The following is a 15,254-nucleotide window of genomic DNA, read 5'->3' on the forward strand; positions in this document are numbered from 1 at the left end:
ATTTTTAATTTATTTCTTGTTTTAATGTTTTTTAAAAGATTCTTAATTTATCTTTAGAGGGGAAGGGAAGGAGAGAAAGAGAGAAATGTCAATGTGTGGTTGCCTCTTGTGCATCTCCACTGGGAACTGGCCTGCAACCCAGGCATGTGCCCTGACTGGGAATCGAACCGCCATTGTTTGGCTCACAGGCCCGCGCTCAATCCACTGAGCTGCACCAGCCAGGGTCTATTTTTAATTTCTTGAATAAACTCCATACCTTTTTTCACACTGGCTTTACCAATTTTTATTGGTAAAGGGAACACAGTGTGTTCCCTTTTCTCCACATTTTTGACGTACTGTCTTTTGACTCTTTGATAATAGCTGTCTAACAGGTGTGAGGTAATATCTCATAGTGATTTTGATCTGAGTTTCCCTGGTGATTAGTGATGTTGAATACCATTTAATGTACCTCTTGGCCATTTGTAACTTTTCTTCAGAAAATGTCTGTTAGGTTTTTTATTTGTATTTGAGGGTCGTTGTTATTGTCTTGTTTTTGGTTTGGTTTTGCTATTGAGTTTGTTGTGTTCCTTGTATATTTGGATAGTAACTGCTTATAGGTTGTAATATTTTCTCCTATTCCTTAGGATGCCATTTAATTTTGTTGATTCTTTGTTTTGCTGAGCAGAAATCTTTTAGTTTGAAATAGTCCCATTTATTTTTGCTTTTGTTTTTTTTACTTTTGGTGTCAAATCCAAAAATGTCACTGCCAAGACCTGTGTCAAAAATCTTACTGTCTATGTTTTATTCTAAAAGTGTTACAGTTTAAGCTCTTACATTTAACTCTTTAACACAATTTGACTTGATTTTTGTTTGTGGTATAACATAGGGGTCAATGTTCATAATTTTGCTATCTAGTTTTCCCCGTACCATTTATTGAAGAGACTGTTCTTTCCCCATTGTATATTCTTGGCTTCTTTGTCAAAAATTAATTGCCCACATACGTGGGTTTGTTTCTGAGATCTTTATTCTATTTTATTGATATGAGTATCTGTTTTATGTCAATAATATACTGCTTTGATTTCTGTGGATTTGTAACACAGTTTCAAATCAGGGAGTGTGATCCCTCTGGCTTTGCCCTTCTTTGTCAAGATCACTTTGGCCATTTGGGGTTTTTTGTGGTTCTGTACAAAGTTTAGAGTTTGTTTCTATTTCTGTGAAAAATGTCATTATAATATTGATAAGGATTGCATTGAATCTGTAAATCACTTTGGGTAGTATGGATATTTTAACAATATTATTCTTCCAATACATAAACACAGACTATCTGTCAATTAATTTGTGTTTTTTTCAATTCCTTTCATCAATGTAGACATTTTTTCAGTGTAGACATCTCATACCTGAATATATTTATTACTAGGCATTTTATTGTTTTTGATGCTACTATAAATGAAATCACTTTCTTAATTTTAATTTTGTTAGTTCATTGTAATTTGCATTTTTAAGTATGAGCAGGATATTACTGAAGGTAACATATTGACAAAAACTTGAAGGTGATTAGAGAGTAAGATATATAAATATGTGAGAGATGTTTATCTGTATGAAGACCAATAGTTGGAGCATGCCTGAAATTTTCTAGGGGTGGGGGCAAGAGGTCCAGTGTGGCGTAACATAGGGAAGGATGAGGAGGAGCAGCAGCAGAAGTTGAAATCAGAGGTGTGACATAAATGATGCGTAGGCCCCAGTGGAAGGTGGAGAGCAGGGTCATGTTATGAGGAACTGGATTGACCATTGGGAAAACATCAGCTTTATGACTAGAGGAGTGAGCGTGATCAGTCTCACTTGTATTTTAAGTGTACCATTCTGGATACTGTCAAAAGTAGATTGTGTGTTGGTGGGGGGAAACAGGTGGGTGTAGGCACCCACAGGAGATTATTGGAAGTATTGCGGTAATCTAGGCTAGCATTGATGAAGTTGAGTCAAGGATATTAATGAGGGAGGTAATAAGACCTGTACTCAGAAAACTATACAACTCTGAAGAAAGAAATGAAGGAAGACACAAGTAAATTGAACCATATACTGTGTTCATGGATTGGAAGAGTGAACATCATCAAAATGTCCATAGTGCCCAAAACAATTTACAGATTCAATGCAATCCCTATTAAAATACCAATGGCATATTTCACAGATCTAGAACAAACATTTCAGAAATTTTTATGGAACCATAAATGACCCTGAAAAGCCTCAGCAGTTTTGAGAAAGAAGAACAAAGTAGGGAGGGATCACAATACCTGATATCAAACTATATTACAAGGCCACTGTAATCAAAACAGTCTGGTACTGACATAAGGACAGGCACCTAGATCAATGGAACAGAATAGAAAGAAATAAAACCAAGTCTCTATGGTCAATTAATAATCAACAAAGGGAACAGAAGCATAAAATGGAGTAAAAATAGCTGCATCAAGCTATTCTTCAAGATGGTGTTGGGAGATCTGGACAGCTACATGCAGAAAAGTGAAACTTGACCACCAACTTACAACATACACAAAAATAAACTCAAGATGCACAAAATATTTAAATGTAAGTCAGGGTACCATAAAAGTCCTAGAGGACAACATAGGCATGAAAATTTCAGATATTCCATGAAGCAATATTTTCACCTTTATGTCCCCCTAGAGCAAAAGACATAAAGGAAAGAATAAACAAATGGAGCTTGATTGAAATAAAAAAAAGCTTCTGCACAGTTAAAGAAAACATCAGCAAAATGAAAAGAGAACCAACTGTATGGGAAAATATATTTGCCAGTGATACCCTGGACATGGGTTTGATCTCAAAAATATATACAGAACTCAACTGCACTTCAGGAAGACAAACAATCCAAATAAAAGATGGGCAAAGGACCTGAACAGACACTTCTCCAATGAGGAGCTACAAGGGCCCAGAAACATATGAAAGGATGCTCAGAATCACTAGGCATCAGAGAGATGCATATTCAAACCTCACTGAGCTATCACTTCACACTGGTCAGAATGGCCATCATAACCAAATCAACAAACAACAAGTGCTGGCAAGGTTATGGATAAAAGGGAACCCTAGTGCACTGTTGATGGGAATGCAGACTGGTACAGCCACTGAGGAAAACAGTATGGAATTTCCTCAGAAAACTAAAACTGTAGCTGCCTTTTGACCTGGCAATTCTACTAGTGGGTTATACCCTAAAAACCCTGATACACCAAATGAAAAGAACCTGTGCACCCCAATGTTCATAGCAGCACAATTCACAATAGCCAAGTGCTAGAAGCAACCTCGTGCCCATCAGTAAATGAATGAATCAAAAACCTGTGGTACATTTACACAATAAAATACTGCACAGCAGAAAAAAAGAAAGAGCTCTTACCCTTCACTACAGCATGGATGGAACTGGAGAGCATTATGCTAAGTAAGAGCATTATGCCAGGAGGTGAAAGACAAATACCATATGATCTCACTTATAAATGGAACCTAATCAACACAATAAACCAGCTAGTAAAATATAATCAGAGACTTGGAAATAAGGAACAACTGACAGTAATCAGAGGGGGGAAGGAGGGGAAGTATGATGGGGAAAAGGAAGGGAAAGGTTGTCAGAAACACATGTGTAAAGGACACATGGACAAAGCCAAAGGGGGGAAGGACTAAGGGTGGGAGGTGGGGTGTGGGGCAGGGGAAAGTGGTGGTGGGAAAATAGAGACAACTGTACTTGAACAACAATAAAAATTATAAAAAAAGTAAATCATGATTGGATAAAAAATATGTGGAACATATATATAGTGGATTTCTACTCATGCATAAGAGAAGGTAAAATACTGCCTTTTGTGACAACATGTATGGATTTTCACAGTATCATACTAAATGAAATAAGTCAGACAGAAAAGGTCAAAACCCATATGCTTTATCTCATATGTGGGATATAATACTAAAGCAAACAAAAACTAGTGAACAAACAAAAACTCAGAAACACAGAGAACAGACGGAATGGGGTGGTAGGTACTAAAGAGGTAAAGGTGATCAGATATATGAAGACAGAAGGAGATTTGACTTTAGGTGGTAGGTACAGAATGCTGTATACAGATGATGTGTCAGAACTGTATACTTGAAACCATTATATTAACCAATGTCACCCCAATAAGCATATTTTTTTAAAAAGTGATCAGATTCTATATACAACTTGAGGATAATAAGTGCAGAATTTTGCCTATGTGATTTCTGTGAGGTACAGAGAAACCTTGGGTGATTCCAAACATTTAGCTCTAAAGTGGTTACATGATTAAGTAAACTCAACTAACACTATTGATTAAAAAATATATAGTGATAGAGAATTTTTTAATGACATTAAGGGTTTCCCATATGCTTTCAGTGGAACATTTATGAAAAGCACATTTAAACATTTATGTTAATTTTTTTCTGTTTTTTAATAGTTCTTGCCAGTAGCCTCAGTCCATATCGTGAAGGAAGATTTATAGAGAGACGACTGCGGTCCTCATCAGAAGGAACTGCAGGGAGTAGCAGAATGGTTTTGAAAACAAAAGATGGAAATTCAGAAGAAGTTAATAGTCTAAGAAAGCAAAGAGCAAGTTCGTCATCTTCAAAAATGAACAGCATGGTGAGTAAATACATATGTCTGCACATGATAAAATAATTCTGTCTCTATCTGGCATGCTCCTGTGTGCAACATGAAAGCTGACTGAAGAATAGACCCTGTATTTGCCTTATATTTTATCTTCAAATACAGACTCCTTATATTTGAAGGGAAAATTGATCTCCATATTTGATGTCACCAGTCAGAGATGCTAAGTTTTCACTTAAGACCCTCATGACTGGAGTACATCTTGATAGCTACCCTTAATTCCTGTCTTCTTTGCTTCCATGGAAAGTTCAGTATTCTCCCTTCTACAACATAACCCTGGGATGTGCAAGCTAAGAAAAATGCTGGTCACGAGGAGGCCCTCTGACACCATCATGTCCCACTGTCTCTTCACCCCATAGCCATTATGAAATATGTCCTTTTGTAAACCATACACATGCCAGTACCACCTTTAGACTCTTTAGTGGATTCCCAGCTGTCCTTTTGTAGTTGCCCCTCTACACAAAGTGAGGAGCCTGAGGATCAAGGCAAAATAAAGCTTTCACATATTCTAGGGATCAGAAGTTCCAAATTCTTGCTCCAGAATGTGGGAGCCTGCTGATGAGGGTGGAGGCAGGGTGTGTAAGAGGCACGGGTCCTGGTTTGAACCTGAGGACTGGGTGTCTTAGAGGCATGTGCATGAAGCTTCCTCATTACTTGAGATGGGACGAGATGACCAGGGGACTGCAGCCCAAGGGGTCCAGGAGGCTTCAGGTCTCCAATATTGGGATGGGCTTGCCCTTTGTAGTTCATTCACTTCAGTCACTTTCTCACAAATGTGCTCTTTTTCATCAGTGTCTTTGGCCCCTGATATTTAACAGTGTTTCTTTCAAATTATCTACCTACCTGCCTTCCTACCTACCTACTTTCCTGCCTGTTTATGCTTATATGTGAAAAGTGTACAATACTACCTAATTTATGACATCTCTATGTGTTTTAGATCATTGTTTCATACAAAAGCAGCTTACCTAGTTCAGATACTTGTGTTGTGAAGAAGCCTTAAGTTACTGAGGCATCACTGAGAGAGAGCAAAACCATTGTACCTGATGTTAGAAGTTCTACCCATTGGGTCAGGCTTGGCCAGATTTTAACCCTGAGCAAATCAGAACTATAAAACAACAAATAATAATGACTTCCTTGTTTCTATTATACTAAAAAATGACTGTGTGTGTATTTATATGGGTATATATAAAAAGATATTATATGATTTTCATCTTTTTTTTGGGTTCTTTTGTGCTTTGAAAATTTTCCTGTGGCAATTGATATCTTTTGTCTAAGTTTAAGAACATATTCAGAAAGATTTCCAATTGATGCAGCATTAAACATTATGGCTAATGAGTTATTATAAAATATTTCTCTTTACAAAATTTTTATTATTCTTTTGTAGAGTGGTATTTATATTGATAATTGTGCACTATTATACTTGCCCAAAGTTGGGCCTTTTATGTATTCTTTATATCTCATTTTGTACTACATTTAAATAATTGCCCTTGTAATACCAAAACATTACTTTTCCTCTGAGATAACAGTTTCATAATTTAAAATTTAAAATGTAAGAGCACAAAAATAGAACTTTGTTCTTTAATTTGAGGCTTTTTATTCGTTTTCACAAATGTCCCTGCAGTGGTGTTGAAATTTCACTAGATGGCAGGACCGCACCACTGCCATGGTGAGGGAAGAGCTACAAAGCAGCCGCTTTCAGCAGTGTCCTGGCACACACACACCAAAATTCTGTGGCGTACTGAGGAAATATACTTTGTGCCGATATGACAAAAAGAGACATATTTTTGATTGACCCACAATGGACAGCTATTATATTGGCCATTGTCATTTTTTTATTGGACAGTCTAAGGGAAAAGGAGTCAGTACCCCTGACTAAACAGTCAGGTATCACATATTTTAAAAGTTCTTGAAGCACACTGGTTGAAAACTGCTACTATGAAGGTTGCAACAGAAACTTGATTAAAATATTGTACATTTTTTACTGAATTTACAGTAAAACTTGTTGAATAAATGCTGAAAAACTTCAATTTTTACATGAAACCTATAGAAATTATGACTTTACTGTTTTCCTTTGGATTTTGCAACTAATATCTCATGCTTTAAATAATTTACAGTTTAATAGTTAAATTAAAATGCATAAAATATATTCTTTAACTCAGGAATCCAAGGAAGAAATGCTGGTTTTCTTTAGGTAGTTTTAGCTATATGTGAAACAAGTGACTTACATATTTAGGAAACTACAGCTTTTTGTGTGAAAAGTGACACACATTTTTTATGTTCCTTTTCCAAAATAATTCAAGTGGCAGAGGAGGGCAAAGGGAAAAAATTGGGAAACTATAATAGAATAACAATAAAAATCTCTAAAAAATAAAAATATAAACTTATAATCATTAGTCAAAAAAGAAAAGGCACACAGTTCATTTAGTTTTTTTCTTTTAGAGCAATAACAATAGTAGCATGTATTTTTAAGGCTAAATTTGGCTAATTTGGACCAAGAGACTATTTATAATGCTTCTCATGTATTATCACATTCAGCTCTCACAAATCTATGAGCCAGGTGTTAGTGTTATTGATCACAGTTTGAAAAATGGGAAAATAAAGCACTGAGAAGATTAGCACTTGCCCAAAAACATAGATAGTAAGTGGCAGAGATCGGATTTATATTTGGACCCTAGTTGTCTAATTTGAAACCTACATGCTTTGGGAAGATGTAATAGATTTAAATTAATTTTTAATTTTTTCTGCATTATCATGTGTAATGAAGTTAACACATTTAAGACAACCTGTGCTTGCTGTTAGAGTTGACTGAGACCCTCTGGTGACGGATACAAAGAAGAAAAAAAGTTTAGTACTTATTCTGGACTTAAAATTTGGTCAAATTTCTTGGTACACTGATGAATGATATTAATGTCTTTATTGAGAAATAAGAAAATCTTATTTTAAAAGTGAACTTTGTCACAAAAGAGGATATTCATATTCAGAAAGTACCAGGGTACCTCATACAGTTAGTTCATGGGGATTTAATTCTACCCATAGATTATGGCTCTATTTATTAAGAAGCTGAGGGTTGCGGAATGACCAAAAATACATCCCAATAGGTTAGACAGACCACAATTCTAGTGTTTTTGTATACCTTGGGATATTCAGTCTGAAAGGGAAATGGCAGGATGTATGCATTTTCTGAATTCCAGATAACGGCTTAGAAGAAACTGGCCTTTTATTAAATTTATTAGAAGAAATCAGAATGTATCTAGAACAATTTTACAAGTATTCACATTTACTGTATATGTTTAAACTGCTTTGAATAAAGACTTTTCTCAATTTTTCTTTAATGAGTAACTTTCTGGATACTTTTCTTAGGAGGGTCCAAATATGAACAACCACCAAAAAAAAAACCCCACACACAACGTTTTGGGAAATAGCCTCTTTGTTTCTAGAACTTCCTTTCCAGACCGTGGTATATCAATGAATAAATGTAAGGCTTTGTCATGGTTTCTCCAACAGCTTTATATAGTGAAGACCAACTCCAAATATTTATACGATCACTGTACTCTAAAAATGTAATTACTGTGAGGATAGAATCAAATGCAATGAACAATACAGAGGACCTGGCATTAAAGGGAGGAAAGTGCCTGAATGTGTGAGGAAGGATAAGTTATGCTGTGTGATAGCAAATAACCTTCAAGTTTTAGTGACTTTATAATATGAATTTATTTCTCACTCAGACTATAGGTTCACTGTGGAAGGTACTGGGAATTCTGTTCAACCTCTCATTCTGTATCCAGGCTGTTGAAGCACCTACCATTTCAAATACTGCCTTTCACCATGGCACTCTGGGGGCCCTCATCCCAGTAATAAATGCTCCCTGAGGGACTCACTTCACTTCCTCTCCCAACTCATTGACCAGATCTGATCCCGTGGTTCAAAATTACCAAAAAAAGCACCAGAATGTACAGTTTCTTTCTTGTGTCTGGAAGGCATAGAGACCCAGATGAGTCTGGTCAGCACTGATAACTATTATATTCTCGAATAACTTATTGTATCTCAGTTATTTTAGTTAACTGAGATTTCCTCATTGTTTCTCCCTCCCTTGTGTCCACAGACATTTAATGGGCCCTGACTTTGTGTGCACACTGCTCTAATCTCTGGTTGAAATAGTTGAAGACATCTGTAGAATTGTAGGATTCCTTCATAACTCCAAGTTTAATTTTTTGTCATGTACTCTCTTAATTTAGAGGCCTTGAGATGTCCATATCTAAAAAGTACTTGATTCAATTTCTGGGAATCCCTACAATATTTTGAAGTATTTTTTATTACATTAAAGAGCTGATTTGTAAAATTTTATTATTTTTAAATGATTCAGCAAATGCATCCACACAGTTACCTTGAAGTATTTGTGCTAAGTGATTCTGTCAGAGTTCAATTATGACTAGTTTTCCAATGACACACCATGATTTCTCTTATGTGCAGCTTGGCGTCCTGCTGCCTTTGTGTAGAAACTGTGAATTGCACAGTGAAAACATAAGCTATCGGACTTTTTCTTTAGAAGAAAAGACCAGACTTATATTCAAGCAAAAGTTGTAACTTGCATATTATTAACATCTTATGTCATATTTTAATTATCTGGTAAGTCAAAATCCAGAATTTAGATATTGCTAATAATAGTTAGGTAATTGAAGACTAATTAAGCCCTTTGATAAATGGCCAAGCACTTTGGCATTGCTATGCATTCACTTTTTTTCTGGGGCCTACTATTTTCTCCTTTAGTAAGTTATCCTTTATTCATTTACCCATTCATCAATACATCCACAGTTTCTTTTAATAAATATTGAGAATCTACTCTGAAGATGCAAAGATGAAAGAGATAGCCCTTGAGGAATTTAGAGTCCCACACTGGGACACGTTTACATGAGCTTGTCAATACAGCAGATTTAACCATGGTGACCATACTAAAATTCAGAATAGGCAGGGCTTGATTTGGATTGTGACCTTCGATAACAAATGTTAAAAGGATTTAAAAAGGGCATATGAACTTCTGTATCCCTAATTTAAATGGAGTTGATCCATGTTCTCAATTGACACTCGAATATATGTGAAAATTCTTGTGTCCTTTGCTAATTGCTACCACTGAGGCCCAGCCGCTGACAACCAGGGACTCTGAGAAGCAGTGAGGCAGTAAAGAAGAAAGTACAGCATTGTTTTTTCTTTTTTAAAGAAAATTACTGTACTTTTTTCCCACTACCATTTTTTCCCCATATGTCCCCTCCCACTGCAATCACTACACTGTTTTAAGTGTCCATGAGTCCTTTTTCCCTTTGGCTCCATCCCTCTACTCTCCATCCTACCCAGCCTGCCCAGCATTAAGTGTCAAAGAATCAGTTTCAAAACACCTGCCTCTACCATTTCCCAGGCAGTGGAACTCTGTGGGCCCTGTGGTGAATATGCACCTTCACGCTCACATTCTGTGGCATAAAAATTGTTCATGCTCAGAATGAAGAACAAAAGAATGATGATTAGAAAATGCAATTGAAGAATTTTCTGCTTTTAATCCTGAAATCCTATGAGACTTTCAAACATGTAAAATCATTATTTTCTTTTTAAGTGTTAAAATAATAATCTCAGCTTTTGGTTTACTCATTGTCAATGGAATTAAAGCAAATATCATCACTTGCTATAAGGACATCTAATGAGAAAAAGTCCTCAGTATTTTTAAGGAAATAGAACCACACAAACCATTCTCCTCTATCCTTATGTACTTTGGAAAAAATCACAAGTATCACTCATTCAACATGAAACTACATGTGTTGTATTTAATTTTAGATTAATAGCCCTACTAATCCTTAATGCCTTTGTTGATTGTTCTAGTTACTAATGATACTTTTTCCTATCAATGTCCTTCTCAGTTATATCATATATATGCCAACCATGACTTAGTTACTCATATGTGTCTCATTTTACCTGTTAGACTTTAATCTTTTAATTGGAAGAAATTTTGTATGTATTAACATTGCTTATAGCATTTACTGTAGTGCCTGGTACACAAAAAATTTTGCTGAATTAAAGGTAAAATTGCTGTTTAGGTTATGATGTATGCTTTTAGTACAATCACTATGTGTGGTGCACTTATGCACATTTTAAATGTATTTTATTGATTTTGCTATTAAAGTTGTCCCACTTTTTTCTCCCTTTTATTCCCCTCCACCCTGTACACCTACCCCCATCATTATTTCCCTACTTTAGTTGATGACCATGGGTTATACATATAAGTTTTTTTGCTTCTCCATTTCCTATACTATTCTTAACTTTCCCCTGTCTGTTTTGTACCTACTGTTTACACTTCTTATTTCCTGTACCTTTCCCCTCTTCTCGCCCTTCCTACTGATAACCCTCCATGTGACCTCCATTTCTATGATTCTGTTCTTGTTCTAGTTGTTTGCTTAGTTTGTTTTTGTTTTAGGTGTGGTTGTTAATAACTATGAGTTGTTGTCATTTTACTGTTCATATTTTGTATCTTCTTTTTCTTAGATAAATCCCTTTAACATTTTAGATAATAAGGGCTTGGCAATGATGAACTTCTTGAACTTGACTTTATCTGAGAAGTACTTTATCTGCCCTTCCATTCTAAATGATAGCTTTGTTGGATAGAGCAATCTTGGGTGTAGATTGCCTTTCATGACTCGGCCTTTCATGACTTTCAATACTTCTTTCCAGCCCCTTCTTGCCTGTAAGATCTCTTTTGAGAAATCAGCTGATAGTCTTATGAAAACTCCTTTGTAAGTAACTGTCTCTTTTTCCCTAGCCGCTTTGAAGATTCTCTCCTTATCTTTAATCTCGGGTAATGTAATTATGATGTGCCCTGGTGTGTTCCTCTTTGGGTCCAACTTCTTTGGGACTCTCTGAGCTTCCTGGACTTCCTGGAAGTCTATGTCCTTTGCCGGATTAGGGAAGTTCTCCTTCAATATTTTTTAAAATAAGTTTTTGATTTCTTGTTTTTCCTCTTCTCCTTCTGGCTCTCCTATGATTTGGATATTGGAATGTTTAAAGTTGTCCCTGAGGTTCCTAAGCCTGTCCTTATTTTTTTTGAATTCTTGTTCATTCTATTCTGGTTGAATGTTTATTTCTTCCTTCTCCTCCAAACCATTGAGTTGAGTCCTAGTTTCCATCCTGTTACTGTTTTTTCCCTGTACATTTTCCTTTATTTCACTTTACATAGCCTTCACTTTTCCCTCTATTTTGTGACCATACTCAGCCATTTCTGTTGTGTGTGGTGTGCTTATGCACATTTTGACATTTTGTAATATAAATGTGCAGATGTTTTTGTGAAGTGTTTTTTGATAAAGCTTAGATATTTTATGCTGTCTTTGATCATAAAGGCTATACCAATTATGACATTATTCCAATAGAAACATAACTTATTTTAGGATAATTAGCTCTATGGAATGGTTTATAGGATCATAACAGTACAATAGTTATGGATTTCCCATACATAGAAGATAAGAAATAGCCAATTATTTGTGATATTTATTGGAAAAGCCATTAAAAATACAAGTTCTTAGTCAGGTATATCTAAGTGACATTTTAAAACTCCTATTCATATTTTATCTAGTCCAACTCACTTCATTTCTTATAAACTTGAAGATTCAGAATTACTTTTACAGAAGCAGAATTGGTAAAATATACCATTTATTTTTTTCTTTTTAGTTTGGGGTATCATTTTTATTTAGCACTGTCATGGTTAGCATGTTTGTAACACAAAATTATCAATTCCTTATTTATGGAGCAAACTCACTTTATTTAAATGACCTTAAGATTAGCTTGAGTTAATAAAGTTGCAATATCACAATTATTATCTGTCTCTTCATACAATTCCCATGAGAATGTGCACAGCACCAAATATTTTCCTCTGTGATTACATTCTTAAATCTTACTATACATCTTAGCTCTTTAGGCAAATATAACAAAATATCACAGACTAGGTAGCTTGTAAATAACAGAAATGTATTTCTTACATTTCTGGGGGCTGGAATTTCAATATCGACATGCCATTCCTGGTTCATAATCAGCACCTTCTCTTTGTATCTGACATGGCAGGTGAGGCTAGCGATCTCTCTGGAGTCTCTTATGTAAGTACTAATTCCATCCCTGAGGTCTCCACCTTCATGACCTAAGCATCTTCCAAACACCCTGCCTCCTAATACCATCATCTTTGGGGATTAGAATTTCAACCTGTAATTTTGGGGGAGCAGACCTTTAGACCATAACAATCAACAATCATGTTGTAACAATAGCAGTATTAAAATATATATTGAAAATTTCATTAAGCATGTATTTTATTTATTATTTATCAAAGAAATAATTAAGAAGGACAGTTGTGCCCTGGCTGATGTAGCTCAGTGGATTGAGCATGGGCTGTGTAGCAATGGGTCGCCGCTGGCTCAATTCCCAGTCAGGGCACATGCCTGGATTACAGGCCAGGTCCCCAGTAGGACCCACATGAGAGGCAACCACACATTGATGTTTCTCTCCCTCTCTTTCTCCCTGCCTTCTCCTCTCTCTAAAAATAAGTAAATACAATCTTTAAAAAAGGGCAGTTGTAGAATGAAATTAAATATTTTTTCTCTAACCATACAACATTGAACATGCCTGGATGGCAGTTCATATTCCTCTAAAATTAATAAATTGGATAATTAAGTTGCTTACCTCTTATCTTGGAGTTACAATGCAAAAATGATAATTTTAAATTGTGACTGCATCAAGTTATCTCACTTTTCTGTGAGATGACAAGTGTTTCGTGCCTTCTGAGGTAGCCCTGTGGGCTTGCACAGCTCTCATAGCAGGAGAGAAAATATTTATTGATTAAGGAGTCATGAAAATCTCTGACCTTTTGAGTAGCTGCACAATCTGTTGACCTTGAGTAAAATAACTGCCTTTTTTGAGGGAATAGTTGTTGGATTTTGAAGTTTTTACATTATTCAAGTTAAACAATGAAGCTAAATTTATCATTAGAGTCTATTATTCCAAAATTTAAATGCAACATAATAAATTAATTTTTGTAAGTTAAATAATATTTTTTTACTTCCAAGATCAAGAAATATTGTAGTAAAATTTAATATTAGGCATTATAGTGTATAGAAAAATGTAAATAAACTAGCATATTAATAGTTTTGCAAATAATTTTAAAAGTGAGACAAAGATTTATAACTATATCACAAGCCATCATATTTGCAATGTCAGGATAAAAAGATGTGACTTAGAAATGAATCATGCATAAATATTTCACCATTTTCCAATGCAGTGATGTTTTTAAATTAATCATTTCTAGGTTACAGTAGCTGTCATTTTATCACCTGTACAATTTAATTCAGTGATCATTTCACTCTGGTGTTAAATGTTTGCTTGGAAATGCCTCCTTTATTTTTATCTTCTATTGTGCTTAGCTTGTTAAATCCAACCTGAAATAGCCTAAGTACTAATATTTTTTAGTTCCTTCTCTTAGCTTTTTATTGTATACATTTCTTAGTCCTTTAAAAATATCAGCTAGTTGTTTTCAACACTATTCAATAATTAGTGTTTGTGTCAGTGAGAAACACAAATCACTTTTTGTTAAGAGAGACTCACATGAATCAGAGCTTTTATCATGTGTCAAGAGGCACAGGTGAGGTAGAGAGAGATCTGGGGCACCGTCCCTGCACCTCAGGCCCTTTCTTCTAGCATCTGATGGGCCCTGGCCAAGATCGTTGGGTGAGAGTTTGGTTGTTGGACATGTACAACCGCCTCATTTACACAGAAGGAGCCAACTCAGTTGATATCATCCCCAGTTTATTCTTGCAACTGTAGTCATCATGTTGTACATTAGTTATGCAGACTTATTTTTTTGTAACTGGATGTTTTTACCTTTTGACCACAGGAAACATCTGTTTTATACTCAGTTATGTAGTATACATGGACATTTTTCAAGGACCCGCAGCCCATACATTTCTACATTCCAGGTTGTTTTTATAAGCAGCCCTAGATAATTAGACACATTCTATTAAAAGCCTGCCATATATAAATTGCCCTACTTTTGAAAAATATTTAGTTTGCCAGTTTGTTTGTTTGCCAGGAGGCCTGTCACTAGCATGTTTGCAAGAAGGTTACACTCAGTTGCCTGTCTTTTCATTTTCCAGGGAGCATACTCCATTTCCCTACAACAGGGAAAGCACTCACAGACCAGCTGCTCAACGCAGGCACTCCATGTGTATGTTAAACACTCTCCTCAAGCTGTCTGTCTTGTTCTTGACACACTCCAAAAACATTAATATTTTTACCAATTAGGCCTTCACTTACTCTGATCTTAGGGATATATGTCCCTGCATTCTTCAGAGCACCTTTTTCTACTGGTCTTCTGGATATCAGTCCCTCCCTTCCTTTAAAACAGAGTTTCACCACTGTGTTTCTTCTGCTTTATCACCAGTGTTATACTCCATCTCTTCACTCCTGTCAGTTTACCACACTACCAAGTTTTCCATCCCTGGGGAAACCAAATAAGGACTGTTTTTTTCCGCGTCCAGCCTGCTCCTAAAGTTCTCTGTCCTGTCCCTCTTTTTACCTGCAAGGCAAAATGCTCTGA

At 35.7% G+C, this 15,254-nt stretch overlaps 1 protein-coding gene across 6 annotated transcripts in view; it reads left to right on the top strand.

Moving 5' to 3' along the window:
- Positions 1-15,254, top strand: part of CCSER1 (coiled-coil serine rich protein 1) — a 1,291,789-nt gene that overhangs the window by 156,363 nt on the left and 1,120,172 nt on the right. For all 6 annotated transcript variants that reach the window (XM_053666405.1, XM_053666408.1, XM_053666410.1 and 3 more), the window contains exon 3: positions 4,437-4,621. In XM_053666405.1, the coding sequence (XP_053522380.1) occupies positions 4,437-4,621 (185 nt within the window). The remainder of the gene's footprint in view (positions 1-4,436; positions 4,622-15,254) is intronic.

This window comes from Artibeus jamaicensis, unplaced genomic scaffold, assembly GCF_021234435.1.
Source record: "Artibeus jamaicensis isolate MK-2021 breed Jamaican fruit bat unplaced genomic scaffold, CSHL_Jam_final contig_452, whole genome shotgun sequence".
Lineage (NCBI taxonomy): Eukaryota > Metazoa > Chordata > Mammalia > Chiroptera > Phyllostomidae > Artibeus > Artibeus jamaicensis.